At 46.6% G+C, this 27857-nt stretch overlaps 1 protein-coding gene across 1 annotated transcript; it reads left to right on the top strand.

Annotated features, from left to right (window-relative positions):
* Window positions 1–19448: 19448 nt before the first annotated feature.
* HEY1 (hes related family bHLH transcription factor with YRPW motif 1) lies at window positions 19449–23280 on the top strand. The gene is made up of 5 exons (XM_066266367.1): window positions 19449–19702; window positions 19969–20044; window positions 20176–20259; window positions 20535–20616; window positions 21522–23280. The coding sequence occupies exons 1-5, from the start codon at window positions 19614–19616 to the stop codon at window positions 22103–22105; spliced, it is 915 nt and encodes a 304-aa protein (XP_066122464.1). The 5' UTR covers window positions 19449–19613; the 3' UTR covers window positions 22106–23280.
* The last annotated feature ends 4577 nt before the right edge of the window (window positions 23281–27857 follow it).

The following is a 27857-nucleotide window of genomic DNA, read 5'->3' as shown; positions in this document are numbered from 1 at the left end:
AGTCCCCATGACAGTTTCCCCACCTCCAATGATGTCTAAATGTTGAAGTAGCTCAGGCCTAAACATCTTAGTCTTCGTCCTCTGGCCAGGAACTCATGTCCGGAGCAGTGACTTGAGTGCCATCTGTCTGTGGATGCTTCCAAATTTCTGTCTCTAGCCCGGGCTTCTCCCTGGAGTTTTGGATTCATGATTCCAGCTTCCCATATGGCATGGCCACTTGCAAGGCCAATGGGCATCTCTAATTTAAAACACAATCCTTGATTCTGCATTTCCTTCCCAGTCCCCACCCAGACCTTTCACATTCTTCCCTGCTCCCTCAGACGTTCAGGATCAAAATACCTCAGTCATTTTTATTCATCATTTCCCTTTATCTTACATTCAATCCACCAACAAGTCCCATTGAAGACTTCCCCCATCCCTAGAATATACCTCAAATTCATCTTAAAATCCCCTTGGAATTAGAATGAAATCCAGAGTGTTTGACCTGGCTTATAAAGCTCTCCATGGCTTAGCCTGCACTGGCCTCTAGGACCTCCAGGGTAGCCACAATACCCCCTTATTTCTAGCACTTTGGAATCTATACTGTTCTTGAACACGGAGGATATATTTCTGCCTCAGGGCCTTTGCACTTGCTGTTCCTTTGGTCTGGAATTCTTTCTCCCAGATTTTCCCATGGCTGGCTCCTTCTGATCTTTCAGTTAGAACGCCACCTCCTCAGAGACAATTTCCATGGAAACTTCAGTTAAGGTAGCTCCCCACAATCCTATTGTGCCCCATCCACAATGCCATGTCCCTCTATTAGTTAAGGAAGTGTTTGGCTGAGAATAGGAATAAACTTATCACAGGCCTAAATAGATAGATCTTTATTTGTCTCACATATTTAGACATCGGTGGGGGAGTTAGGTCAAGGCTGTGTCAGTGAGCCATCAAGGGACTCTGGCTCTTGCTTACTCTCTGCTCCACCTGCCTTAACATCTTGACTTTCTTTCTTGTGATGATCCTATCAAGGTCGCAAGAGAGATGCTGCACCTCTGGGCATACGTCTCTGTCCCAGACTAGGCTTCTCAGAAGGGAAAGGCCAAAGGGTGGAAGCCTTTGCTTTGATCTTGAGGGGAAGACCTTCTCTGGGTATTCTGCCTGGATTCATGGATGAATTTCATCCTCTACTCCAAGCGGGAAGGGATGTTGGGGACACAGGCATTTTATTTTTCAGCATTTACACTAAAAAGTGCAAGGGAGAAGGGGGATGGGAATGACCTGGGGCAGCTAATCCCAGTCATTTTTATGTCATAGTGTTTAATCTTTTCATAGAATTTGTAATTACTGAAATGACCTTGGCATTCCTCCGTTTCTGTACTTGTGGTATGCTCTTGTTTACGGTACACTACCCAAGGACAGTGACCTTGTCTCTTTTGTTTATGACTGTGACTAGATGGGTCCCTGGCACACTATCAGCAACTATTTGTTGATGGTTGAACAAATAAACAAAAATAAATAAATAAAATTTGCCTCCATATACAGACGGGTTTCTAGCAGACACAGAGCACTCAGCGAGCACTGGACAAGCATCCTAGGCAGAGGACTGGCACGCTATGCAGACACTGCCAAGTGAGCTGTCCTTCTGCTCTGGGGACGATAGTGGGTCTGTTCACTGCAGGTGCATTGACAGGACTACTGGGATCCTCTGCGAGGTCCACTCTCTCCCTCCCTGTGGCCCCCATGGTAGCTCAACTGGCAGAGTGTCCGTGGGTCCGAGAGAAGCTAAGTTCCCCCCACAGCACCCTGCCAGTAACTACGTTGTTTGGATTTGTGAGCCAGTCCTCTGAGCTTCCTGAACACTCATGAGCCCTAGAATATTATGTAAAATATGAGTGTCATATACACAGGTTTGGTCAGGGTCATGATAAGTTTCAATGCCAACCGAAGTTTCCATTGAAAAGAAGGGATTTCACAGTGGCCCTCAAATTCAGGGTTGACCATGGTCAATGCTGGAATCCTAGTGTTCCTGGCAAGGGCGGGTGGGCCAACAGAGCAGTTTCTTTTGCAGGGGGCACTGAATAGCCTCATGGGGCTGTCTCACCCTAAGGGAGAGTTGAGCTATCAAGTTCAGCCCAATTCCAATGTCTCCGCTATCTGCAGAGAGAGGAGATTCTGAAGGTTGCCACTTGTTTCCAGGCAAGCTCCTGTGGACTCAGGTCTGGGTCCAGGGAAAATAAGGAGCTATAAATAAACACAGGGAGAAGTATTTTCATTACAGATCCTCAGATATAAGGCACAGAGCCCTCTTGCTTCAGTGACTGTGGAAAAGAGTTGCCCAGGGAGGGAAGAGGTGCTCTTCTCCCTTTCCCATGGCACATGGCCGCTGTTTCGGTGCCTGAGGGTGACCAGGAGCACAGAACCTCTTCAGCTGTCCAACGTCTCCAGCTGCAATGAGCCGGAGAGAACTGGTGGGCATGGCTACACTACAACAAGGGGGAGGAGCAGGCCTCTTGTCATTATTCGTAATACAGACTCATGGAACAGCCCCCACTTTAGCCTAATGATGCCCGGGGACAACGGGCTCCATGCGTTATTGGACAGATGGGTACCACCAGGCAACCAGGCACTGGGCTAGATGTTAAGGTCAGCAGGGAACAAAATCTACTTCCATCAAGCGTATTGCATTATAGAAGGAGAGGATAAGATGACCCAACTTCAGCAACAAACTTGACTGAAGGGTTAAAAGTTGGATATAAAAAGAAGCATTCATTTAGAATACTGAACTAAGATTTAGAAGAAGTTTTGGGACCAGTCCTTTTAGGAAGAAGACACCAACCATTCTACAACTCCATGTCTACAACTTCAGGTAGTGACCACACTACCAAGAGCCAAACCAGACCTCCCTAGGCCACCCTTTATGTCCCCTTGCCATGCATAAGAGCCCTGCTGCCTTCATCACACAAGTGACCCTAGCTGGACGTGGCGTGACATTGCAATGTATGAGTGTGTGGTCCCTATGGCTGGGCTGTGAGCACCCACACCCCAGGCTCTGCAGAGCTTCATGCCATGCGGAGCACAAGATGGAGGCTCGAGAAATAACCCACTGACCATCTGACAGAGTGAATGAGAGGAGTGGAGTCACATTGCAACAGGTGAGGGAGCTGTGAAGGGCAGGGGGTGGTGTGCCCCGTGTCAGGTGGCAACTCAGGGCGATTAACCCAATGGCTGCAGCCAAGTCACCGGGAGTGGCTCTATTTTGGCCACTGCCCATGCTGGAGGACCTTATGGTCAGGCTGGCTCACCAGCTGGAGGGCCTTTGCAAATATGCAGGGTTTGAGAAGCCTAAAAATGGGGGGAGGTGCCAGGACACGGGCAACTCTGGTGACGCTTAGACCAATCCTAAAAACATTTTATCTTTTGCTACCTTGACTGGAAAAAGTGTGTGTGTGTGTGTGTGTGTGTGTGTAACCAGTTTAAGTTCTCTACAACGTGTTTGGAATTTTGTGAATGACACTTACCCAGGCTGCTCTCATTTTGCAAAGCAATGTATGTCTTGACATCACCGCCTTCAGGCAGGTAAGATCCCCACTGGGTATGGAGAGTGCTGGGGACACAAATGCAGGAGAAGGACATGTGAGGCACCCTGTTTATTCAGAGGCATGAAAAGCTGAGCTGGCAACAGCTAAGCGCAGAAAGGGAGAACGGAGCTGTGGAGAGAGAACCCCTCTGCCACCGCTTGTCTGCACCGGCCAAGCTCCTCAGTAGAAATGCCTCCTACACGGTAGAGCCTATAGGACCAATTCATCACCAAGTTACCTACCTGAAACTAAAACTTCACCATACTCTACTATGCACAATGCACCCTAATATTTTCCACTATACTCTTTTTTTTTTTTTTTTTTCAAAAATGCTGGTCATAACCTGGGAAAGTGAGTAGGCTGTGACCATCAGTTTTGAAAACACTGACCCCGGTGGCTTTGGATGGAGTGAGCTACGTGTTTAACTGAGGCGGGAACCGTACCCTGGAATGTGGCAAGTTGCTGGAACACCTCTAGGCCTAGAGTCTGTGCAGAGAATGCTGGTGACCAGTTTGTGTCCTGCTCCAGGGGTTTTGTGAGACCCCTGTGCTCCAAAAGCAGGATGCGGGCTGGGACACTGAGTCAGCAGTCACCTCTACAAGTGCTTCAGCTCCAGCAAGCCTCAGGCACCTCCTCCTGTAAGACAAAGGTCCAGACAGAGCTCCCTGATTCAGACTCTGTGACAGAGTGGACTCTGTTGGCATTTAGTTAGCGGTTATCAATGCTTGTCACAGAAATGGGAATGTGGCCCAGTGGTATTTTCAAGTCTTCTCCAGAAAACACAGGTGTCTTTCCATTGTACTTCAAAATGCCAATGAGCTGGGCAAGGGACAATGAAGTCCTCCCTCCTACCCTTTTGTGGGCCCCTGCTGTCAGACGCATCATCTGAATTGAGGACTTTAACTGGAGCGCCACTTTCTTGGGTATTTATAGAGGCTTGGTCTCAGGCTCCCAGGACTGGAGTCCTGCTAATTGGAACAATATTCTATTGTCGATGTGTTATTAGACAGTGCCTAAACAAAGGAGCATTTTCAGCATTAGATGTTCATGTTATTAAGTAAGAGATGGCCAGGAGGCCCCCGAGTAAGGAAACAGGAAGTCTGGGTCACCCACTGGTAGGAGGCCTAAACTTGAGTGGAGGATTCGTCCCACAATAGCTCTGGGACCTGGGCAGCCACTGACAGCTGTCTGGTGCCGACAAGGGCCTGGTGTATTGTGGGTACTTTAAAAAGTAGCGAGGGACAAACAAATGACAGGGGACATGTTGTAGTGGACCGTTTCCCAGGAGGCCTGGGCCTTGAAAGTTTCTCTTTATATGGTCCAAGTGTGGTCGGCAAGAGCCAGGAAGTCCCCTCTGTGCTCAACACTGACTCTCCTCAGAGACGGCCCAGCTCGTCAGAGGTGAGCCTTGTGCGCGCCCTGCCAGGCCACATGGTGGTCGGGGGACTGATGGGAGTGGGAGAGGGAAAGGGGCTCCAATGTGGATGTTGGCATGGTGTGTCCTGGACACCTCCAAGTACAGGCACAGATGACGGGCTGGAGACTCAGCCCTCTGACAGCACAGGGCTGAGCGAAGGTGCCCTGGAGGACAGAGGGGTGCAGCAGCACTTGGGTTCCGAGGGCTGAGCGAAGGTGCCCTGGAGGACAGAGGGGTGCAGCAGCACTTGGGTTCCGAGAGTTGACGTGGCTTTGGGGAAATCTTGAATACCTCTGCTCCTGCTTGGTGGCATGGCTGTTTGGCCGACTTTCACTTCCGGTCAGCAGGGTATCTTTAGGCCTCACACATCTACTGCCTTAAAGACATACTAAGCCTCGGAATTTCTTTGATAGCATTTCTAATCCTGAAGTTTTTTATTTTTCTACTAAAATGTTGGCTTTGCTGTCAAAAAATTAGACTTTATTTAAAACCTTAACATGTTTAGCTCTCTGTTGGTGAAGACCTGAGGTTTGCAACACATGTAGGTGATCGGCTGAGACATGTGTAGACACAAGTCCCCTCTAGTCCACGGGGGCACACCTTCCGAGACCTTGTGGATGCCTGAAACTGTGGACAGTACCATACCCTAGGTACACAGGGGTTTTCCTACATACATACCTACGACAAAGTGTAATTTATACACTAGGCACAGTAAGAGATGAACAACAAGAACTAACAATAAAATAAAATAAAATAGCAATTATAACACTGCACTGTAATAAAAGTTATGTGGCATCATGAGGTCAAATCAGGGTGACTTGAACACAATTCTTTACTCACTATGTTGTTGATTATTTTTAGAGAAATAAATTCTTTTAACTATCCCATGCTGTTACCCTCCCCCTCCTTTTTTATCAACACGTTGTAAACCAAATTGGACCCTCAGGTTTTGACTGAATAGGTCTTTGGGACACAGCCAGTGTAACTCAATATGGCATCAAAAGCCCATCCTGGCTGACCTTAGGACCACTCAACACCAAAGTTGTGGTGGTGGGGGGCTCCTGGGACCTGGCTCCATGACAGCCACAGGTGGCCTATTACCTCGTCTAACCGATTATGGCCAATTAAAGGGAAGGTCTTAATTTGCCTTTGTAGCACTTATAATCAGCTCAAACGTCCGTTATCACTTCCTGATGCCAAGATTCGCTTCCTCTTTCCCACACAAGAGCAGCAGAGACACAGTTCTATTGGAATACCTGAGGAATTTGCAAAGTCTTTCTAAGTTTTTACTAAAAGGTGGTTTCTCCTTCCCTTTGGCTTTGGATGCTTTTAGAAATCACTAATATAATGAATGGATGCAGTTTTCTGCTAAATGCAAATCACCTCTTTTTAAGTTAAAGGAGTCATTCAAACTTTTGTAGGAAAATTAAGAAGAAAGAATTTATATAGGTTCCATTTCCCGTGATAGAAATTTGGAAAATATAGAAAAGTAAATGAGAAAATAATCACCTATGGCCTCAACCAGAAATGTTTACTATAAACAGTTTAGTATATTTTCTGGCAGGCCTATTCTGTGTCAAGAATGTGTATAACCTAGTTGTGATCAAAGTATAAATACAATTTTGTGTCCTGGATTTTGTTTTGCTTAAGTTTATAAGTATTTCCCACATAGTTATAAATTCCTTGTAAAAGGGTATAACAGTTGTATGGTCGTTGACTATGTTTAATTGTTTGTTTTTCTATTATTGAATACTTAGTTTAAAAATTATATTTAATATTTTCTATTTTCTTTTCCTCCAGTATTTTAGATTTTTTTTTTTATTTCAGGCAGTGGGATAAGTAAGTCAAAGAGTATAAACATTTTTAAGGCTCTTGATTTATACTATTTAATACAAATATCTGTTCCAACTTAACCTTTCCCACAAGAATGGGTGAAAGTGCATTAGCAGAAGGCAGAGAATCTCATCCTAGTGTGGGCTAGAAGAGGCTGTGGAGTTATCTCCTTCCCTCTTGAGTCTTACCCCCAGACTTTTAAAAAATATTATTGTGATTAAACCAAACAAACAATACAATTGACCATCTTAACCATTTGTAAGTGTTCAGTAGTGGTAAGCACATCACAGTGTTGTGAAATGGTCTCTAGAACTTCTTCCTCTTGCAGTCTGAAAGTCTGTACCCATTAGAAGACAGCACCCCGTTTCTCTGTCCCCTAGCCCCCTGGCAGTCCCATCGTCCACTTCCTGTTTCTATGAATTTGACCACTGTTGATATCCCGCAGATGTGGGGTCACACGGTCCTCTCTCCTGAGCCCATCTTTGGAGGAGCCTGTGTAGAAGCTGCCTGTGGTGGGTAGCCCCCGCCCCCTGCCAGACTTCTGTGGGAGAGAGAGAGAAAGAGAGAGAGAGAGAGAGAGAGAGAGAGAGAGAGACAAACTTGCTGCCTTCCCAACTTGGAGTGCTCCCTTCTCCCAGCCCTGCCAGCCCCAGCCTGTCCCACTGAAGCTCCATATTTGTATATGTATCTGCCTGGATGCTCCACAAGGCACGTTGAAGCACAGCATGGCCCAAAGTCTGGTCTTTGTCCCACTGCCAGTGAACCTCACCATCATCCATCCAGGGGTACAGGATAGAAACCTGGAGTCCCAGACTCCTCCTGGTTGCTGATCATCAAAGTCAGTCAGATTTGATGCTCTGTCATTCCACCTCTGAACACCCCTAGAAGCTGCCCCCCTCTCTCCATTCCACCCCTCCTTTCAGTCCCTTACCATGTCAGTCCTCAGCCTCCTCGCCCTGCCTCTGGCTCAGTCCCTTCAACCCATCCTGCAAACCACCACTCAAGTTCTCTTTCTAAAGGACAAACCTGATGAGCTCACTCCTTTGCTTACAGTCCTTCATGGCATTTTGAATAAAGGCCAAGGTCCTCAACAAGACTTTTTATGATCCCATCCCTCCAACTTATCTATGCCCACCCCTCTGGCCCTGTGGGCAGCTGTGCTCACCTGCCTGCACTCACCGGCACTCCATCAAGGCCGTGGGCCTTTAATACATCCTGGTACCTGTTTTCAGAATGCCCTTTTCTCCCTTCTGGCCATTTGTCATTCCAGTGTCAGATGAATCATTCCTTCCCCAGGAAGCTGTCCCCAATTCTCCTGCTAGTTCTGCTGCCCTTTGATGCTCAAAGTCCCCAACATAGGCCTACACTTCTGAGTCATCATCCTTAACCACTAGTTTACCAAACTATCTGTCTCCTCAGCTGGATTTGTAAGCTACTGAAAGGCAGGTTTTGGGTGTCTCCTCTCTCCATCGCCAGCTGGAGACAAGCGCCAGGCTTATAGGAGACGTTCAAAACATCCTTGCTGGATGTGAGCTGAGCAAAGCTACCCTTGGTCTTGTTCCTCCATTGCACTGCTGCTTCCCAAGGAAAGGGCAGAACCTCCTCTCTTGCTAAAGCACATACGGTTCTACAGCAAGTCCTCTAAAACACTCGTTTTCAAAAATAACAAACAAAATTTTAAATGGGTAGCTCCATTAGTTAGAGCATTGTCCAGATACTCCAAGGTTGTGTTTGGATCCCTGGTCAGAGCACATACAAGAATGAACCAAAGAACACAAAAATACCATATTTCCCCATGTATAAGATGATCCCATGTGTAAGACACACCTTAATTTGGGGGCCTGAAATTTGAAAAATATATATATATATTACATAAAGCTATTGAACTCAAGTTTTATTCATCATAAAATTCATACAACTCATCACTGTTAAAATTCCCATCCATTAGCTTGTCCTCATCTGTGTCAGACGACGAATTACTGACTTCAACAATGAGCACAAAAACAAGCATGAAAAAGTGGGAAATGCAAGTAAAAAAATCTACAACCACTGTATAAAACACACCCAGTTTTTAGACCTCCCCAATTTTTTTAAAAGTGCGTCTTATACATGGGGAAATACAGTAAGTGGAACAGCAAATCTCTCTCTCCCTCTCTCCCTCCTCCTCCCTGCCTCTCTCTCTCTCTAAAAAACTCAATTATTATTATTTTTTAAATAAAAAGACAGCTTTCCTCTTATTTACAGGAAAGGAGTATGGATAATATACTGTCTTCAAAGTGGGGACTTCCATTGTGAGCATCAAAATGTTACTAAATCTTGTAACCCAATAACCCAACAAAAGCCAAGAAACAGAAAGCAAGTTTCTCTTCATTGGCCATGTAGTTTGTCCGTTTTCATTGGCCGTGTTGTTTGTCCGTTGTTGGTCGTCCCTCCCCCCTCCCCCCCGCACCCCTTCTAAAAGTTGAGCACCCAAGTGTATGAAACTCCGAAGCTCGAGTCCAGACAAGTCACCGACTCAAAAGTCACCACTTCCGACATGGCAGTTGACTTTCTTCTTTTCTGTTGCACACGCTTGTTTGCTTGTTTTATTCTGTGTGAAACAGATTTTTTTTAATGAGCAGACTATAATACTTTCCTGGAAAAGACTCACTGAAACAAAGAAATTGTGGGTGGAATTTTGCAAAGCCTATCTTACATTGGGAGTTTAATGGGAATGTCTCCCTTAACCCTGCATCCCCCCCCCTCCCCCTCCGGTCTGGCTCCCCGGGCAAGGAGCGAGTAAGAAGCCCCAGGAGCACGATGCGTGCCCCGCTCCCCACAGGAAGTGATCTTCCTGCTGCTGGGCCGGCCACACGCCTCCCAGCCAGCCGGCGGCTCTAACTAATTAGCACACATGATGGGAATTGGAAACAAAGTCGCCAACAATAGGAGCGTGGGAACCGGGGTTGCGCCGCAGTGAGGCTCCCCTCCCCCACCCCGCACCCCGCCGCGGGAAGGGGCCAGCGGGTCCGAGGCGCAAGGCCTGCCGGTCTCCGTCCCTCCCGCAGGTCCCGCCGTCCTCTGCCTTCTGGGAGCGTCCGCACACAATGGGGGGAAACGTGGCTAGGGAACTGCAGCTCTTGCCAGGTCATGCGGGAGGTCGGTCACCCTTTGTTGGGAAAGAGAGGGAAGAAAGACAGTCATCAAATATCCTCCTGGCGACAGCGTAGGGACCCGCCCCCGTTGGAGCAAACGCCCCACCCGACCTCTGCAGCGAGCGGCCGAGGCGCCCCGGGAAAGCGCTAGGGTGCTGTAGGGGGCATCTAAGCGCAGCCCCAGCGGCGCCTCTGAACCCCGCTCCCCTGAACTCGCGATGGGAAGCTCCCTGCGCACGCGCCCAGAGTCACGTCCAAGGTGATGTCAGAAATGGGCTGATGGAAATTTGCCTCTGACATTTCTCAGGCAGCCACATTCAGTATCAGGTAGCTTTATTGAGATGTAATTCACGTGCAGTACAATCCTCCATCTAAAGTGGATGATTCCATGGTTTTTAGTCTATTCAGATAAATGCCAACATCAGTAGGGTCAATTTTAGAACATTTTCATCCTCTCAAAAAACAGCAGAAAAATAAATACCCTTGTGCCCTTTAACTTTCACTTTCCCCATATGCCTCCCTCCCCCTGCCCTAGCTCTAAGCAATCACTAATGTACTTTATGTCTCTTATACAGACTTGCCTGTTATGACATTTCATCTAAATGGAATCATGTACTATGTTATCCTTTGTGATTGCTTTCTTTCATTTAGCATGTTTTCAAGGTTCATCCAGTATGCCAGTATTGCCCATTTATTGCTGACTAATATTCCATTGCATGAGTTATAAACACATTTACTTTATTCATTCATCTGTTGATGGACATTTGATGGACATTTCTACCTTTTGGCCATTAGGAAGATTGCTGCTATAAACCTTCACATGAATGTTTTTGTGTGAACATGTTTTCACTTCTGTTCAGTAAATACGGGAGTCCCCAAACTTTTTACACGGGGGGGGGGCAGTTCAATGTCCCTCAGACCGTTGGAGGGCCGGACTATAAAAAAAACTATCAACAAATCCCTATGCACACTGCACATATCTTATTTTAAAGTAAAAAAACAAAATGGGAACAAATACAATATTTAAAATAACAAGTAAATTTAAATCAACAAACTGACCAGTATTTCAATGGGAACTACGGGCTTGCTTTTGGCTAATGAGATGGTCAATGTGCTCCTCTCACTGACCACCAATGAAAGAGGTGCCCCTTCCGGAAGTGCGGTGGGGCCGGATAAATGACCTCAGGGGGCTGCATGCGGCCTGTGGCAGTAGTTTGGGACCCCTGAAGATACCTAGGAGCAGAATTGCTCCTTGTGAGCTTGACTTATGTTTAACTTTAAAGGAAACTGAAAACAGCTTCCAAATTGGCTATAAGTTCCCAACCAGTGATACATCTTGTCTTCAGCTTCTGCAGGTCCTCGCCAGTACTTGCTATGGTTTGTCTTTTTTGTCATAGCCGTACTAGTAGTAGGTGTGAAATGGTATCTTAGATTTCCAGTGCTAAATTTCTAAAGACCTGGTTGGTATAAGAACTGGAACTTGCATAGTATATCCTAGAAGGTTCACAAATGGTAACCTACTAAATCAGCTGCTAAAACACAATACAGTAGTTTCCAGTGAAAGCTGAAGTATAAAGCAATTATTTACAAACGTATATTTGACTGATATCACAGAGCTGGCCAGGAAAAGTCTAATGAGGAGCTGACTCTATCTGCCCCTTCCCCCATCCACACCCCACCCCATCCCCAAATCTCAGCTTCCACTGTCTGTTGCAGACAAGTTATTCTCATACCGTGTGATTAAAAAACGACCCTGTATATTCAAAACTTCAGCTGGCAGTAAACTGTTACTCTAGTTTGTGTTCTCCAAACCCGAAGTTGTTTTCCTGGAGCCAAGGTGTTTCAAATTTATTCAGATATAAGTATAAATTCTCATTTATAGGAAACTGCCTTTATAATAACAGTTATAATGTTTCTGTTTACATGACTAGCTGCAGATCTCCAAAGGGATGGGTTACCATGTTACATTAAAATTTTTTTTTCAGACAGTAAGATGTATTTATAGCAAGGAAAGGGGGAGAATCCCCTCCTAGTTTAACCTAGCTATTTTTCAAATTCAGAAATGACTGTCATAGACTTCCATTTATTTTAATATAGTATTTTTCTAAAGCACGGATATATATTGCATATGATGACTAAAGCAGAAAAATATTATACTGAGAGGAGGTCATATTCAACCAGGTGAGCAACAAATATTACGGCTGAGGCACTTATTGCATCCTCCCCTTGCTGTTGTGGTAGTGAGTGTCAGTCTTAGATGCACTTAGAATCACCTGGAGACTTTGAATAGCATACTTGTGCCACATGCCATCCCAGATGAATTAAATCCCAACGCCGAGTTTTTGTTGGAATTTTGGGGGTCGGGTGAGGCTAACTGCAATATTTCTTACTAGATTCCCTTATAGACTCCAAATTCAGATTCAAATTGGTCTACCTGATGGTTCTCAAAGTGTGGTTCTGGAACCAAAAGCAGCATCACCTGGAAACGTGATTGCAATGCACGTTCTCAGACCCAACCAAATTTACTGAATGGCAAACTCCAGACGCGGGGCCAGCAGTCTGTTTTAACAAGTCCTCCGGGTGATTCTGGTGCGTGCTCTGATGTGACACCTACTGATCTAGCTAGAAATTCTCTACTTGGGCTCCACCTCGGACTCACTGAGAACTTTAAATACCCACTGATACTTGAGTTCCATTCCCAGAGATTCTGAATTTGTTTTGAGGTATGTGATAAGAATTAGAATTTTTTAAAAAAGCTCCTCAAATTATTCTATAATGTGACCAACTTGTGAACTGTAGCTCTAAACCAGCAATTCCTAAAGTGTGGCCTTGACCAAGCATCAGTCTTTGCTGGGTATTTTTTGAAATACAAATTCTTGAGCCCACTCTAGATTTACTGAATCAGATCCTCTCTAGGTAGGGCCCTAGAGCCTGTGTTTTCTTAAGTCCTTCCTGTGATTCTGATGCTTGTTTAAGTTTCAAAACCACTGGTCTGAATGGCCCAGCTCTAGGGGCTGAAGTTGGAATATATATATATATATTGGGTGTATCATAGTTCAGTACCCAATGATGGAGTAGGCCCTGGAGGAACACGGCTTCTGTTTATATAATTAATATGTACTATTAAGTTCTATTATTTCCACAGTAATGTTCACCTAGTTTTTAATTATTTTGCCTTTGTAGATTTGAAGGATGGTCTCCCTTGCACTTTTATCTTTTATTTGCTCATTTATTCGGGTTTCAGAGGCTTGCACATTTCATTTGACATAAAGGAAACAATGGCTTCCTTTCTCCTCCATGGAGCCCTTCCCATGGGAAACTTATTTTGAGAGTCCATGGTTTCTCAAATGGGTGGTGACTTTCTTCAAATAAACATCAAAACTATTGCCACCACCAACAAAACCATCCCCAAATGCAAATAGCTTGATTTAGGAATTCACATAGGTCCTGAACTACCTAGAAAAGTACAAGTTCTTATCATTTCAAAGGGCTTGGCTGCCTTCAGAGACACAGAGATGAATACTGTGGGTCTGTCTCATCATGATCTTTTGATGGACTTGGAACCACACACCTCGTTTTCTCTTTACCTGTCCTTTATTAGACCAAGTTTTTCTAGTAACAAAGCCACATGGTCTCCTACAACAGTGGTTCTCTAAGTGCAGTCCTTGGATCAGCAGCTGCCGCCTCACCGCCTCACCTTGCCCTCCAGGTAACTCTGATGGCTACTAAGAGCTGAGAACTGCTATTGTAGGGCAAGCAGTCTAGGAACGATTGACTCACTACCTGGCCAGGCAGTATTATCTCCATCTAATGACATGCCGAGTGTTGCTCAGTGTTTTTTCAGAATTCCTTTCCTTTTTACTTTTCCTTCCTGGGACCATAGTCTTAATCCAGACACATTCCTAGAGAATTCCCAGGTAACTCTAAGACTTCTTTCTCCTATGTGCGTGTTCTTTTTGTATCCTCTCAACTATGTGTGATGGGGGTTCATACTCTCCCCATTCTGTTCTCAACCTAGCCAGGTTGTCTTATCCTGTTGCCTTTTCTTTGTCCTCATGGGTACGGTCATCATTTTACACTGGACTATCCCTCTCCTGCCTTACATCCTTATCCCCAAGGCCGTCTTCTCCCACTATAGCAGTAGACCTCTCCTGTTTCCTCTTCTGACCCCAAGATTGCCACAAATACAGGTAGAGAGGTATAAAGGCAGCAAGGTGCACTTGACCATAGCATTCAAACATCTTAGTCCTGCATGATTCTTTCTTTACTCACTCTCTATTAACAGTTCCAGGAGTAAACACATGGAGGAAGCAATGTGAGAAGTCCTCCTAGAGAATACTATGGAAGGCCTCATGGGTACCTTACTGCTGGTCTAGTTACAAAGGAGAATCGGAGAGAAAAGACAGACAGAGGTGACTGTGTGTTGCGCTCTTGCTCTGTCTTCTCTATGCTTTTAGGTGTGTCTACACAATTTAGAGCTGTGTGCTAAGGCTGTCCAATTCAACAATTCAAGAAGGGAGAATGTTTATTGTCTATACTATTGAGTCTTGTCTGGAAAACTTTTAATGCCTACCTGTAAAGTGAGATCTGTGTGTGTGCACCCAGGAGTGTGTTTTAAGGGGATCTAAGTTCACGATGATGAAATCCAGAGAACTGTTATGACACTTCCCTTTTGAAACACATTCTACTGAGATCTGAGATCTTGTGTGCTCCAGAGAGAGGGTGCGCGGTCTGCCTGGCACTTGGGAAGTTGTTTGAAGAAGGATGGCCAGAGTTGTAAAACTGGAGAAAGAAGACCATCAAATAAATTTGGGGGATTGCGTTGTGATGGGTGGGTGTGAGGTAGAAGCCTAAAAAGAGTCCTGGGTTCCTTTGTCTCATATGCAAGTGAGAGGGCCAGTTCTGCATGGTGGGAACCTGCAGCAGAGACTAACCGTCTCTTCATCTCATTGTCATTTGATGAGTAGCTCCAAAAGGAGAGGGACAGGAGGATGACTCCAGACTGAAACCCTACACTCCTGTTACATGGTGAGACTAGCCAGAAATACTAGGCCCTATGCCATTTGTTTGGAAAAAAAAAACTTGTTCTTTCAAATTAACTTATAATTGATATGGCATTTGAAAAAGAAAAGTTATTGAAAAATAGAAATATATCTTTGATGCTATAAAAAGGGTCTTTTAAGTGGGAAAACATTTATAAAATTCTTTTGCTTTGCTCTTTCAGTTACTGACAAGTAAAATTTAATATAGTTTAAAAGATGTGAAATAAAACACATATGTGACAGAAATGCCTACTTGCACAGATACATTAACATTCTGTAAGTTTTGAAATAGGAGTTTGCCTTGGTATAACAAATTACCAGACTAGGTGGCTTAACACATTCATTTTTTCACAGCTCTGGAGGCTGGACTTCTGAGATCAGGATCCCAGCATGGTCAGGGTCTGGTGAGACCTCTCCTCCTGGCTGCAGAAGGCTGCCTTCTTACTGTATCCTCAAATGGCAGAGCACAATCTTTCTGGTGTCTCTTTTATATAAGGGCACTCATCCCATCATGAAGACCCCACCTGCATCTAAACCTAAAGACCCCATCTCCAAATACCATCACACTGGGAAGGTGGTTAGGGCTTCAACATTTGCATTTTGAGGGCAGACAGTTCAATCCATAGCAGGAATAATGTTCCAACACCTTTCACCTTTTTCTTCCTCTCATAACTGGAACATTGCCTGGCCCCACCAGTCTTTGAGTACAAACAAGGTTGCGTGAAGGCGCAGATTAGTGACTCTGAATTCTTCCTGACTGCCTGTAGGACCTTGGTGTCTATCTAATTCAGCCCTGCCTGGGCAATGCCTCATTGATGTTCAGGACCAAGGTCACTACCACCAGGCCCTCCTTAAGAACGCTGCCTTGCCAAGCCCCCCCCCCATCTTTCTCTGTTGCATTTACCTGTACCTCAGAACACTCTTTGGTGTAAGTATGCATGCAGGAGTGGGGTGTGCAGTGCAGAATTACTCACCTCTGCAGCATCTTACTTCTCAGAGCTGTTCACAATCTCGTGTGCTCTGAGATCTCTGAGTTTCCTCAATGTATCTGAAAACAGATAACTTTTGTCTACAGAGAATCTCCAGAGAGTAATGTTCTATGAAATGCACTTTGACCTTTTAAATATTCTTTGGCCCATCCCGAAGGAATTTACTGGGAGGAGTAAGAAAACCGACAGAAGCCTCTTAGGTAGCTGAGCCAAGCTCAGGATGAAGCAGCCCACATTACTATCATCGTCGTCGTCATCATCATCATCATCATCGTGACGCTTACGCATCAGGCCTAACATGGGTATCTCACACAATGCTGTCTCATTTCATCTTTCACAAAGACAAAACAAACATTGAGGGATTAGTTTTGTTTGACAGATGGGGAAACTGAGACCCAGAGGAGAGAGGTCATTGGTGCCAGGGACACAGCTAGGAAGGGGTGATCATCCCAAGCAGGAGACTTGGAATCCTCTTTTCCTGCTATACTACACTGCAGCCCTTCGGGTTTCCAATTAAACAGTTCCCTCAGGGCGAACACCCAGGCGTCTTCCATCTGACCTCAATTAGAAACGTGGGTTGTGGCAGGGCATTTCTGCATGGCATGGCATGAGAGACCACAAAACAACCTGGCATTTGAGACAGCATCTCGAGAGAGCAGCAAGCATGAGAATGGAGGGCAACTGGCACTTAGTCAATATTCTGGGGTGACAGTTTTGAGTGACTCTATCTTGTGGCTTCTGACTTAATTGTATTCCCATAAGAGCGCCAGTTTTGAACTCTACGCTACTGATTTATGCACATATTTACAGCACAGCCTGCTCAGGGGATGGTCTGTAATAAAAGACTCAAAAAGCACAACTTTCATTAATAATGAATAGCAGATGCTATGGTCTTGCTATACTCAAAATAATCCAGTGCATCTAACAAGAAGCACTGGTTATTTTTCATCATCTTAAAAGGGTATTACTTTCTAGAGATACTGATTTTAATACAGCCAATTACTAGATGATTTAGTCTTCCTTTGAACCTCATCAGATGTACAACAGAGTATCAGAAGAAAACTCAGGGGTAACCTAGACTCAGTTTTTTACTCACTGGTAAATCAGGTATATTCATGGCGAATAATAACAGCTGCTGTGTAGGAAGTATTTATCAATGGCCAAGCACCATGCTTTACATAATTGATCTTTAATCTGTGACACTGGGGAATAATTTGTTGGATGGATGCATGAGTCAGACCTGAGAAGCAGAAGATAAGGAAAATTTTCACGGAGGCCTCATTTTTGACAGAAAAGTAATGTTGAATGTGGGAGAATTATTTTGTTTGGGTGCCAGGGTGGCATCAGGGATCTTCAGCCTCACTCTCTTTCCTCCCACCGGCCCATCTGTGCTTGCCCACATCTCCACAAGGCAGCAGGAAAGGCTGACTCACCGCAAATCCAGAGACTGGGGACACACCGATTTTTGGGGCAGGGTGGCCTGTCACTTTGGGAAAGAAACAGTGTCAGAGGGAGTAAAAGATGAGGGGAGTGAGTGGATGGTTCTATCAGGTTTGGGGAGGGAAGGGGCAGGTGGCAGTATTGTACTTGACTGAAGACTCTTGGAAAGGAACACGAACATGGGAGGCTGATAGTTTTGTGATGAGAGCAACCCCCAGAGCTCTGTTACCTGTGAACAGCAGCAGGGAAGGCAGGCAACGGGATTGATCTTGGCTAGACAACTGACAAGAAGTAGGAGGTGGAATATCAGGGAGCCAGGGTGTCTGATGTGCAGGCAGGAACAAATCCCAGATGGAGGGTGGAGGGGCCCACCCTAGACAAAGGAGCAGAGGAGGCCAGAGGAAGGGCTGAGGGCTGGAGGTGAAGGTGAGTGGAATGAGGTTCAGTGGGAGTCAGGAGGTGGCCTAACATGTGTGTAGGGGCGAGGGGGGCTGAGAAAAAGAAACGAACATCCATGTTAGGCTCAGGCCACTCAGTGTATGGCATCTAAAACGCGTTAGGATGGCACTGATATCAATAATTTAGGAGGGATAGAAACGGAGAAGCTATTTGTAGAGGTGAGAAAATTTGTGTCATCCTCAACAATATTTATCAAGTCTTCCTGACAGACTGCAAGGTCAGCAGCCACAAGAGCGCTCTCAGAGGAAAACAGCGCTCGGCTCCACTGTAACAAACAGAGAAGCCTTGATTTCCAGATTACATTCAACCATCCTGGCTGCTTCTCCAAATTCTGTAATCAGGACTCAGTTCACATAACTGTCTTTTTTTTTTTTTTTTTTTAAATAAATCTGTCCTCTTGGGGATTCACCTAGCACTCAGTACTAAGCCACACCACCACCTAGGCGAGAGCGCGTGTCTCCGGGTCGGAGACGTGCAATCCCGCAGAGAGGGCGGCCTCAGACGCAACGCTTGGCCGACACTCTGTCGCCCGCTGAGAGAATCTGACCGCCAACGCCTGACAAAATAAACAAACAGAAATATAATGAATATCCCCAGGGGCCCTTTTTTTCCCTTAGCCAGCCGAGAAACAAGGGCTCCATGTCCCCGGAAACTGGACACACAGGATAATTCACTTCGCTAGGAAGTCCCTGCGGAAGCGAGACCGGCTTCAAGTGGGGACATGGCCCCAGAAACCTAAAAGAACATTCGCCGACATCACGTCCTGCCGTGCCATGCTCCCGGCCCGGGGCTGGTGGCTACTGTGGATGGCGCCCTGCACCCTTCACAGCTCCGCTGGCGCGCCGCCCGGCCAGGTGCACCGGACGCGGCCCGGCCAGCGCGCGCCTGCCGCCGCGGGGCACGGGCGGCCCTGCAGCCGGGCTTCATCGCGGCGCAGGGCGGCGGCTTCCGAGGCCGCCCGGCGCCGGGACTCCGATTACATGTTCACACGGGGGGCCCGGCGGTTCAGCCCCCGCCGGCGCGGCCTCGCGCGGCCCCGCGCCCCCGCCCGCCTGTCCATTCTTCTCCATTCATGCGGACGCCCAGCGCCGCCGCCGCTGCCGCCAGAGCGGCTGCCGTCGCCAGCCACCCGATTGGCTGGCGGCCGCGGCGCCGGCACTTTCCCACGGCCCGCGGCGCGTGCGGCTCACCGGCGGCGCTGCAGGCGCGGCCCTGGCGCGCGGCCAGGCCAATCGGGGCGCGCGGGGCGGGGCGGGGCCGCGGCCGCCGGCGCGCTAGTGTTCTGGCCCGGCCTCCCCCTCCCGCGCTACCTCCTTCCCTCCCGCGGCGTCAGGCAGAGCCCCCGCGGAGCCGACGCACCGCCGCGGGGCAGGGGCTGGCGCAGGGGGCGGGCGCAAGGTTCGCCCTGGCCCTCTGCCTCTCTCGCGCCCCTTTCCTGAGCGGCTGCCAATCAGCAGAGCGAGGAGCCGATTGGCGGGGAGGAGGTTGTTGCCCGGGAGCCGCCGTCCCGCCCCCGCCCCCTCGCCTGCCCCCTCGCCCGCCCCCTGCACTCCCCGGCTCTCCCCAGGGCCCTCGGAAGGGGCGCACCGTGGGAAAGGGATGGTTGAGCTTTAACCGGAGGCAGAGCGTGAGCGGTATCAGTGTGTGCAGAGCGCCAGCAGCCGAGCGTCGGGAGTCGCTGCTACTGTTAACTCCTCCCTGCCCGCTGTGCAGACCCTCCCCGGAGCCCCAGCGCAGCCAGTATGAAGCGAGCCCACCCCGAGTACAGCTCCTCGGACAGCGAGCTGGACGAAACCATCGAGGTGGAAAAGGAGAGTGCAGATGAAAATGGGTGAGTTGGCAGCAGCAGAGCGGAGCCGGAGCGGGAGGCGAGCGCGGGCTGGCTGCGGTGACAACCGGCGAGGGCTGGGCGCGCCGGTGCCCTGCACTGACCTTTGCGCATCCCGGGCTGGCCGCCACCCGGGGCGTGGGACCCCCTAGGTGCTCTCAGGTCCAAGTTGCCAAAACAGTCTGCGTGCGGAGAGAGTGAGGGCGACCCCTCAGATCACCTACCCTCACCTAAAGGCGATTCCTGTTTTGTTTTTTTTTCCCATTCAGAAACTTGAGTTCGGCCCTAGGTTCCATGTCCCCAACTACGTCTTCACAGATCTTGGCCAGGAAAAGACGGAGAGGCGTGAGTCTTTTTACAGTGCTCTTTAAAAAAAATAAAAAATAATAATAATAACGGAAAGAATCACCTTTCTTCACTTTGGGATTTACAGCCGTAATGGAATTATCCTCCTTTGTTTTGCCTGCTTTCTGCAGATCATTGAGAAGCGCCGACGAGACCGGATCAATAACAGTTTGTCTGAGCTGAGAAGGCTGGTACCCAGTGCTTTTGAGAAGCAGGTAATGGAGAAAGTAGGTAGCGCGGCCTCTGTAGCCATCTGTGCCCTGACTCCTTTCCCCTCATTCATCTGAACCCCACGCGGGTCTTGGAAAATAACCGTGTTGCCTGTGTTCGGAGAGAATTCAAACAGATTCCGACACATTTTGGGAAGACAACTCATTTTACCTTAGTCTGTACTGTTAGGATGTACAAAACACAAATATGCATATGTATTTTAAGTTGTTCCCCAAGGGCACGTGGTGCCAAATCAGTCTTTTGCCGTTCCCTCCTCCAGGGATCTGCTAAGCTAGAAAAAGCTGAGATCCTGCAGATGACCGTGGATCACCTGAAGATGCTGCACACAGCAGGAGGGAAAGGTACATGTCACTAGTCCCCTGCCTGGACCCTGAGCGTTGGGGCAGATTTTGCCACTGCGCAGGCCAGGACCTTTGCAATCCCTGCCTTATTTTTACTGTGTGCTTTGGGGGCAGGGAGGGATCCGTGTATAGTGTGTGCGGTGGCCTGTCTGTGCACTTTGAAATGCAAGGAGGGTTTTTATTCTAGGGACTTCTTCACCCCAACCCTCTGCACACTGAGTTAATGCACCTTCTTTTGGAAAATACCTATTTTGTGTGAGGTGCCCTAAAATTGTGACAGCTGTGATTAAGAAGAGCTGATAGCTTTCACAACAATTTTGTATTGCTATTTTGAGAACAAAACTATATTTTTTAAAGTATGCGGTCGTAATTTTACAGGATTTAAAAAAATATATGCTGCCACATGAGTTTTGAGGAAAGAAACCTGTTGTGGTTAAGCAGAGAAAACCTAACGGAAGGTGGGGGACCAGGGTCTGTGTGTCTGTCTCCAGCCGGTTAATGCTTTCCTCCGGACCAACTGCCTAAAAGCTCCATGATGATAACTTACATCTGTGTGTCTAATGAATTTCACTGCTCTGTGGTTTCTCTGCCCTTGATGTATTTTTTGTTGTTGGTGAGGGAAAACATTAAAGGAACGAACATAGTTTCATCTGCCGGTAGGGTACAATTCTAATTTCTGCTCGGCGGCTTCTAATTGGGCTTTGAACTTAACATTAGCGAACACATAGGTCTCATGTTGATTAATGCACAGATTTTGGTCGACTCCAAAATATTTGGACTTTCAGAAGAGCCCGTGAATGCCGTCTTTTCAAGACATAGGTCTACTGGGAAGGGCTGCCCGTGGGGTTGAAGAAAAGCGGGCAGTGAGCAGAGCCTAGAGGTTTTTCTTTTGTTCTCTGCCCCAGGCTACTTGGACGCGCACGCCTTGGCGATGGACTATCGGAGTTTGGGGTTCCGGGAATGCCTGGCAGAAGTCGCCCGCTACCTGAGCATCATCGAAGGACTCGATGCTTCCGACCCACTTCGAGTCCGACTGGTCTCTCATCTTAACAACTACGCCTCCCAGCGGGAAGCGGCGAGCGGTGCGCACGCTGGCCTCGGACACCTTCCCTGGGGGAGCGCCTTCGGACAACCCCCGCACGTGGCGCACCCGCTGCTGCTACCCCAGAACGGCCACGGGAACACCGGCTCTGCGGCTTCGCCAACGGACCCACACCACCAAGGCCGCCTTGCCGCGGCACATCCCGAGGCGCCCGCCCTGCGAGCGCCCCCTACCGGCGGCCTTGGACCGGTGCTCCCTGTGGTCACCTCTGCCTCCAAACTGTCGCCGCCCCTGCTCTCCTCCGTCGCCTCCCTGTCCACCTTCCCTTTCTCTTTTGGCTCCTTCCACTTACTCTCTCCCAATGCATTGAGCCCTTCGGCACCAACACAGGCCGCAAACCTTGGCAAGCCCTATAGACCGTGGGGGACGGAGATTGGAGCTTTTTAAAGAACTGATGCTGTAGAATGAGGGAGGGGACAGCTCAAAATCCCAGCTGTGCTGGGCTGTTACCAACATCACCTTAAAGTCGTCAGTAACATAAAGAGGAAGAAGGTACAATTCCAGATAAATTTTGTTGAAAGACTAAAGGTTTGTTGGTTTTCTTTTTTTTTTAATGTTTTTTTTTTAATCATGACCTGTATTAGCAGTTTTTAAAAACTAGTTGTTAAATATTTGTTTCAAACATTAAATGGAAATAGTATGAACCAACATTTGCTGATAGGTTTGTACTGTGCTTAATTTACTTTGTAAACTTATCCGTCTAAGAATGATTCCATCTTTGCCTCAAAGTTTGGGGAATTCTAACACTTAGTATTTTGGGGCTGTTTATCTGTATAGTTACATTCTGTTTTTAGAATTTATTTTCCAAATCACCATGCTCAATGTTAACATGACGCTCTTTGTTAATATTTTGACAATTAAGGTGTTGTATAAATAATATTCTTGGGGTGGGGACATTGAATTTTATATTTCTGAACAAAGCGTTGACAAATCAGATTACCAGCTTTATCTAAGAAATAAGACGAATTAATTCTCTGCCTTCTACAGCAGGAAAGGTGAATGTACAACCAGACCATTAGGAGCCCTGAGTTCAGATGACCAACTGCTGTCATCTGCCAGGACCACACTGGCAGTTCTGGCTTAGTTAGGAGGGAGCCACTTGTAGCTTATGTCCCCTTTTGCAGTTGGCTGGAAGGAGACTGAAGACAAGTACATAGACTGTGCCTGCATTTACCAGCCCCAAGCAATGCAATGCATTTTTAACCTCACAGATCTCAAATTCACAGATGCTTAACACGGATAAGTGAACAGGTAGGCAAAGAGTTCGTCCAGTGGAACCTTTTAAAAGCATAACTAATTCCTTCCAGGAACGGCCATATTTTCTTTTCACTGGACAATTTTATGTTGTGTTTTCCCTTTTTGGTGCACAAAGATTTGGCTGCTGAGATATTTAAAAGGGTTTTGCTGCTTTCCTTTTGGTTTATTTAATTTGATTTAGGCTATGAATACATCCTTTTACAGGTTTATTCATCTAGCAGGTGTAGCTTAAATGCCCTTGCCTGAACCGGGTTTGACCTCTGTTGTACTGATGTGTTGTGACTCAATAAAAAAGGAGCAAACTATTCTGCTGTATGTCTTGCATACCTTTGCTTCCCTTCTATTGGTTAAGAAATGATACATTTTCTCATTTTCATTTTGCACAATCATCAGCTTTGCAATTCATTATTTGTGGAATTCTAAACTGTGCAAATTTGTGCTAAGATGACTTCATGCAAGGGCAGAGCTTTGACCTGACTCCCACATGGGAACATGGCCCTTAGCTGTCATGCTCACTGATCTGGCCCTAAACTGTAAAGCTCATCGTCAGGCTGGAGTTGCAGGGCAGGAGGAGACTCTGATGAAATCTGATAAAAGTGGGTTGACCATTTGAGAAATATTTACTGAGAGCATCTCCTGTGTGCTCAATTCCATGCTAAGAGTAGAACATTCATTTCATTTCTTTCTTTTTTTTTTTCTTAAAATGGCAAAGTAAGACAAGCCAAACATTGCTCCCTCTCAGACCTAGGAATCTGTGGCATGATGAGCGGTGGCAGGCTGTAATTCTGCACCTGCACAGCTCCAGGAAGCTTTCCTTGTCTTGTTTCCAAGGAATTTGTTTAACCCTTTAGTTACATTTGACTCCTGAGCTGTGCAGTGAGGAAGCTGAGGTCTGCTTCAGGTAAGAACAAAAGCTGTCAGAACACAGGCTGTCATCGGGCCCTGGCAGAGGCGTGCCTTCCCACTGCCTTAAAAATCTTCCTCCTGTAATTAAGGAGTGTCCCCTCCTAGCTCAGAAGGAGTTTGCCTTGATCCCCAGGGTGGTGGGGAGGCGAGGGAGAAAACACACTCTGGCAGATGACAAAGTAGAACCTTCCTTTTCTTTGCCCAACCGTTGAGTGCCTCCTCCCTGTTCTGATTAAAAAAAAAAAAAAAAGACAGGAAGGCTAAGAGAAGTTTGGACTTTGAACTAGAGCAGTGACTTCTGGATCCCTGTGAAGGAACTGGAAACTGCAGCTGTTTTGTGATTTTAGGTTGCAAAGACTCACTCCCACTCAGTCTTTCTCTGTGTGGCCTCTGATAGAGGTTGGTCTCTCTTGTGACACACAGCTCTGCTGAGGGATGCCTGAGCTGCACAGACACTCTTACTGACTGTCATAGCATGTGACGCAAAGTGTTATGATAATTTCTGCCAAGTGCTGGTTTAATTTTAGCAACCACGATTTCAGATGACATTATAGCATTCCTGAACAGCATTGTGCTGAGCTTGTCTTAGATGATGGTATAGGTACCCAGGCTTAGATGGCTGCTAAGGTGGTGAGGAAGGAGGAAAGCACGTGACATGCTTCGCCTGTCACATCAGTGATCCCTAAATCACCATCTAGTTAGTATGCTTTTCTCTTTTTTGAAGGGGGTATGTGTGTGTGGGGGGGTGTCATTTTCAAGATTACATAGTTTTCCAAAGAAATAGTTTAGTTTCTTTATTCTTTTTCTTTCTTGACGTTTTTTCAATGAAAGTTTATATTTGATATTATCTTGTGTTGGTTTCAGGTATACAGCCTAGTGGTTAAACAATCATACTTGACAAAGTGGTTCCCCTGATATTTCCAGAACCCACCTGGCACCATACACAGTTATTACATTATTACTGATGGTATTTTGGTGTCTTTTTAAGTCCTTCCAAGGTGACAGGTTTGTGGAAATGGTGCAGGTGGAATTGGATCTTCCAGGGAAACAGGATGGAATTATGATGGTAAGCCAGCAGTATGTAGGATAACGAACGTAGGGAAACTCATTTCGATTCTGAATTGATGCAGTGGGAAAAGAATTAACTTTAGGGTCATTAGTGCTACTTTTATATTATACATATGCTTGTAATACTTCTACCTGTGTAAACAAATATGCTTTAGATTGCCTATACATTTACCTGATGAGGAAAATAATAGCCCTGGTCATAAAGATTCTTGAAAGGCTTCAATAATTACCCATTTATGTTCATTATGTGTATTAACATGGATTAATGTAATGATGGGCAGGAGCTCTCGCATCAGAAGACTTCTAAAAGAAAAAACCAAGACATATCATTTCTAATTTATTCACTATAGTTAAATTAGGAGGCGATTTCAATTCAGGCTTGCTTTGCCCGACTCTGTTCCTCACTATAATCATGATATTTTAAATATAGATTACTTATATTTAAAAACCCTCAGGAAATATTCTATCTCCTTGTTATACTTCCCCAGCCCTTCTGGTCTACACCAGTATCACAGCTTTGATGCTTTCATTAGTTTGCAGTGATGATTTATAATTAAAAGAACTTCAGAGCTAATACCATCTGAGACACTGCTTCAAATGTGGCCCAATTTATTTCCCAACCAGAGCTCCAGGGAATAGGGGGAGTCTTGGGAAGAGGACCTGGATTGTGGTTCCTGCTCAACTTTCACTTAATTGAGTGACCCTGGGGAAGTCATTCACAGTTATCTGGACCTGCTTTCCCCATTGGCGGGATGCAGTGGTTGGGCTAGATGGGGGTCTGGGTGCACCGCCCCGGGGACAGGCACTGATGGGGAAGCATGCAGGGATGGCTGGTGGCTGCTGATCCAGGGGGCGTGGCTTCCAGCACCTTTTGTCTGAAGGCCCATTGGTTCTATGTAGGAATTCGGGTTCAGCGCTGCCAGGTGTTTTCAAGAGCATCTCTGATTTTAGATTGTTATGTGAAACTGCCCAATTTGTATAGATCAGCAACGAAACCACTGGAAATGTGTCCACCAGCCAGACTGGCCCTTGGGCAGCAGCCTTCTCACCCTCAGCTCCTGGGGCTATCAATCCAGTGACTCCCTGAGGGCTGGAATTTTCTAATATCTTTGTCATGCTTATGAATATACTCAACGGGTAAACATGAACACTCTCCTGACAAAATAAACAAGGCGGGGATTAGGCAGCTGTGGGAGGGATCCTGCAAAGGTAAGGGCAGAGGGTTTTGTAGTTACTGCTGAGTGGCCAAATCTCCTCAAGGAGATAGAAGCTAAAATCATTCTTTCTGTTCTGTCTGGACATGTCACCATCACCAGAGCCTCTTCTGAGGGTGCTCTCCATGTGGTCCTGGTGTCCACTTTACCAGGGAGGAGCTGGGGTCTCAGCCTGGGGCCCTAACCCGAAGCAGTGAGTGTGCAGCTAGCTGGTGATTCAGCACGCCGAGGTCCTAAAATGTGCCTGCTGAGTTCAACAAGTGTTGTAGTCCCTGCAAAGAGCAATTTGTTTGAACCTCAACTTGAAACATATAATGCCGGCCTTGAACTGCAGTGGGGTGGGGAGAGGGAGAAAGAAGGCAGGAAGCAGAACCTGAGGCCTTTTCTCTGGCTTGGTCTGCAGGTATCACCAAGCCTTTGCAGCTGAGCTGCTTTGGAAGGCCCGCAGGTGCCTGAGAACTAGGTAACGGCTGTCCTGAGAGACGGTCTGGGTGGGGACAGGCAGGCTTTGGGTTTTGTGTTAACAGGTTGTGATGTCAGCATCTTTGGAGTTATGTAGGAAGATGTCACCCCGTATTTCCTATTATGTTAGTATTTTTCATTGAGTGCTTTGTGTTGGGTTTTGACATACACTCAAGTTAAATGACTGTGCCTACATTTGAAAACTTGAGTGTCCATCCATATGCAATTGTTAGGTGGTCTATGGCTTGATGTAGCAGAAGAGACTGAAAAATATCTCATTAACCGAAAGGGATCGGCAGTTACCCCTGAGAGGTTTAATTACTGAAAATTTTCTGTACTTAGTTTTACTTAAAACAACAACAAAAACTCCCCTGGGGCATGGGTTTGTTCCTGGTGTGTAGAAATGTTCCCTAAATGCAGCCTGAAATAATAAAATTTAAAAATGACCCATCTGATTGGTTATGCTTCCTCTTGATCCTCATTTCCTACCTCTTCCTTACTCTTTCCTGTTGCAGAAACTTGCCCAGTATGCACTCACCTGTGGTGCAGGCCTAGCCACCAGAGTGTTTCCTGCACTGGGATGTCCTCAGCTACCTGCTAATCCACTGCAGCTTGGGCTCTAGGGGCTCAGCTCAAAGGTCACAGTGCCCACATGGTCGTCCTGACAGCCCTATTTAAAGAGTCACTCACTCTCACCCTCACCCCCTCCTGCTGCTCTCCTTACATCCCTCCTACTTTTGTTTTTCTCTGTAGCACTTGATCTGACAGATAGTTCATCGATTATCTGTTTACTGTTCGTTTCGTGGTTTGTCCACCACCACAGTTCTGTCACCTAAATAGTGTGTCACAGATAGGAGGCATCCAGTGAATATCTGTTGAGTGAATTTGTGAGTGCAGTCTCCCCTTTGTCACCATGAAGAAGCAGAGCAAGACAGAGCCAACCAGATACGTGTCCATCCCCCCGCTCCCCTGTCTGTTGTTTTAAAAACGACCAGGGAAGGTAATCTCATGATTCATGTCAGCATTTTCTCTTCACTATTATAAAATTCTGCTTAAAAAATAACTAACTTGAACATGATTCTTCATGTCTATTTCTTTTGTTTGCAGGTGCTTAGTGGGGATAGAGGGACATTGGCCCCCTATTTTATATTTCCACCAAAGGCCTCTTCTCCCTGAAGACATTCAGTTCTTTTCTTTTTATCTCTTCTGCTTTTTCACCCAGCCCTCCAACC

This window comes from Saccopteryx bilineata, chromosome 3, assembly GCF_036850765.1.
Source record: "Saccopteryx bilineata isolate mSacBil1 chromosome 3, mSacBil1_pri_phased_curated, whole genome shotgun sequence".
Classification (NCBI taxonomy): Eukaryota; Metazoa; Chordata; class Mammalia; order Chiroptera; family Emballonuridae; genus Saccopteryx; species Saccopteryx bilineata.
The sequence above is the reverse complement of the archived record's forward strand: the minus strand, read 5'-3'. Positions and strand labels throughout refer to the sequence as shown.

Bases quoted from the DNA above. Each gene is read 5' to 3' on its own strand.
- HEY1 (XM_066266367.1), top strand. From the start codon at position 19,614: ATGAAGCGAGCCCACCCCGAGTACAGCTCCTCGGACAGCGAGCTGGAC. The intron at 20,045-20,175 runs GTGAGTCTTTTT...TGCTTTCTGCAG, and splicing joins CCAGGAAAAGACGGAGAGGC to ATCATTGAGAAGCGCCGACG. The intron at 20,260-20,534 runs GTAATGGAGAAA...TCCCTCCTCCAG, and splicing joins CCAGTGCTTTTGAGAAGCAG to GGATCTGCTAAGCTAGAAAA.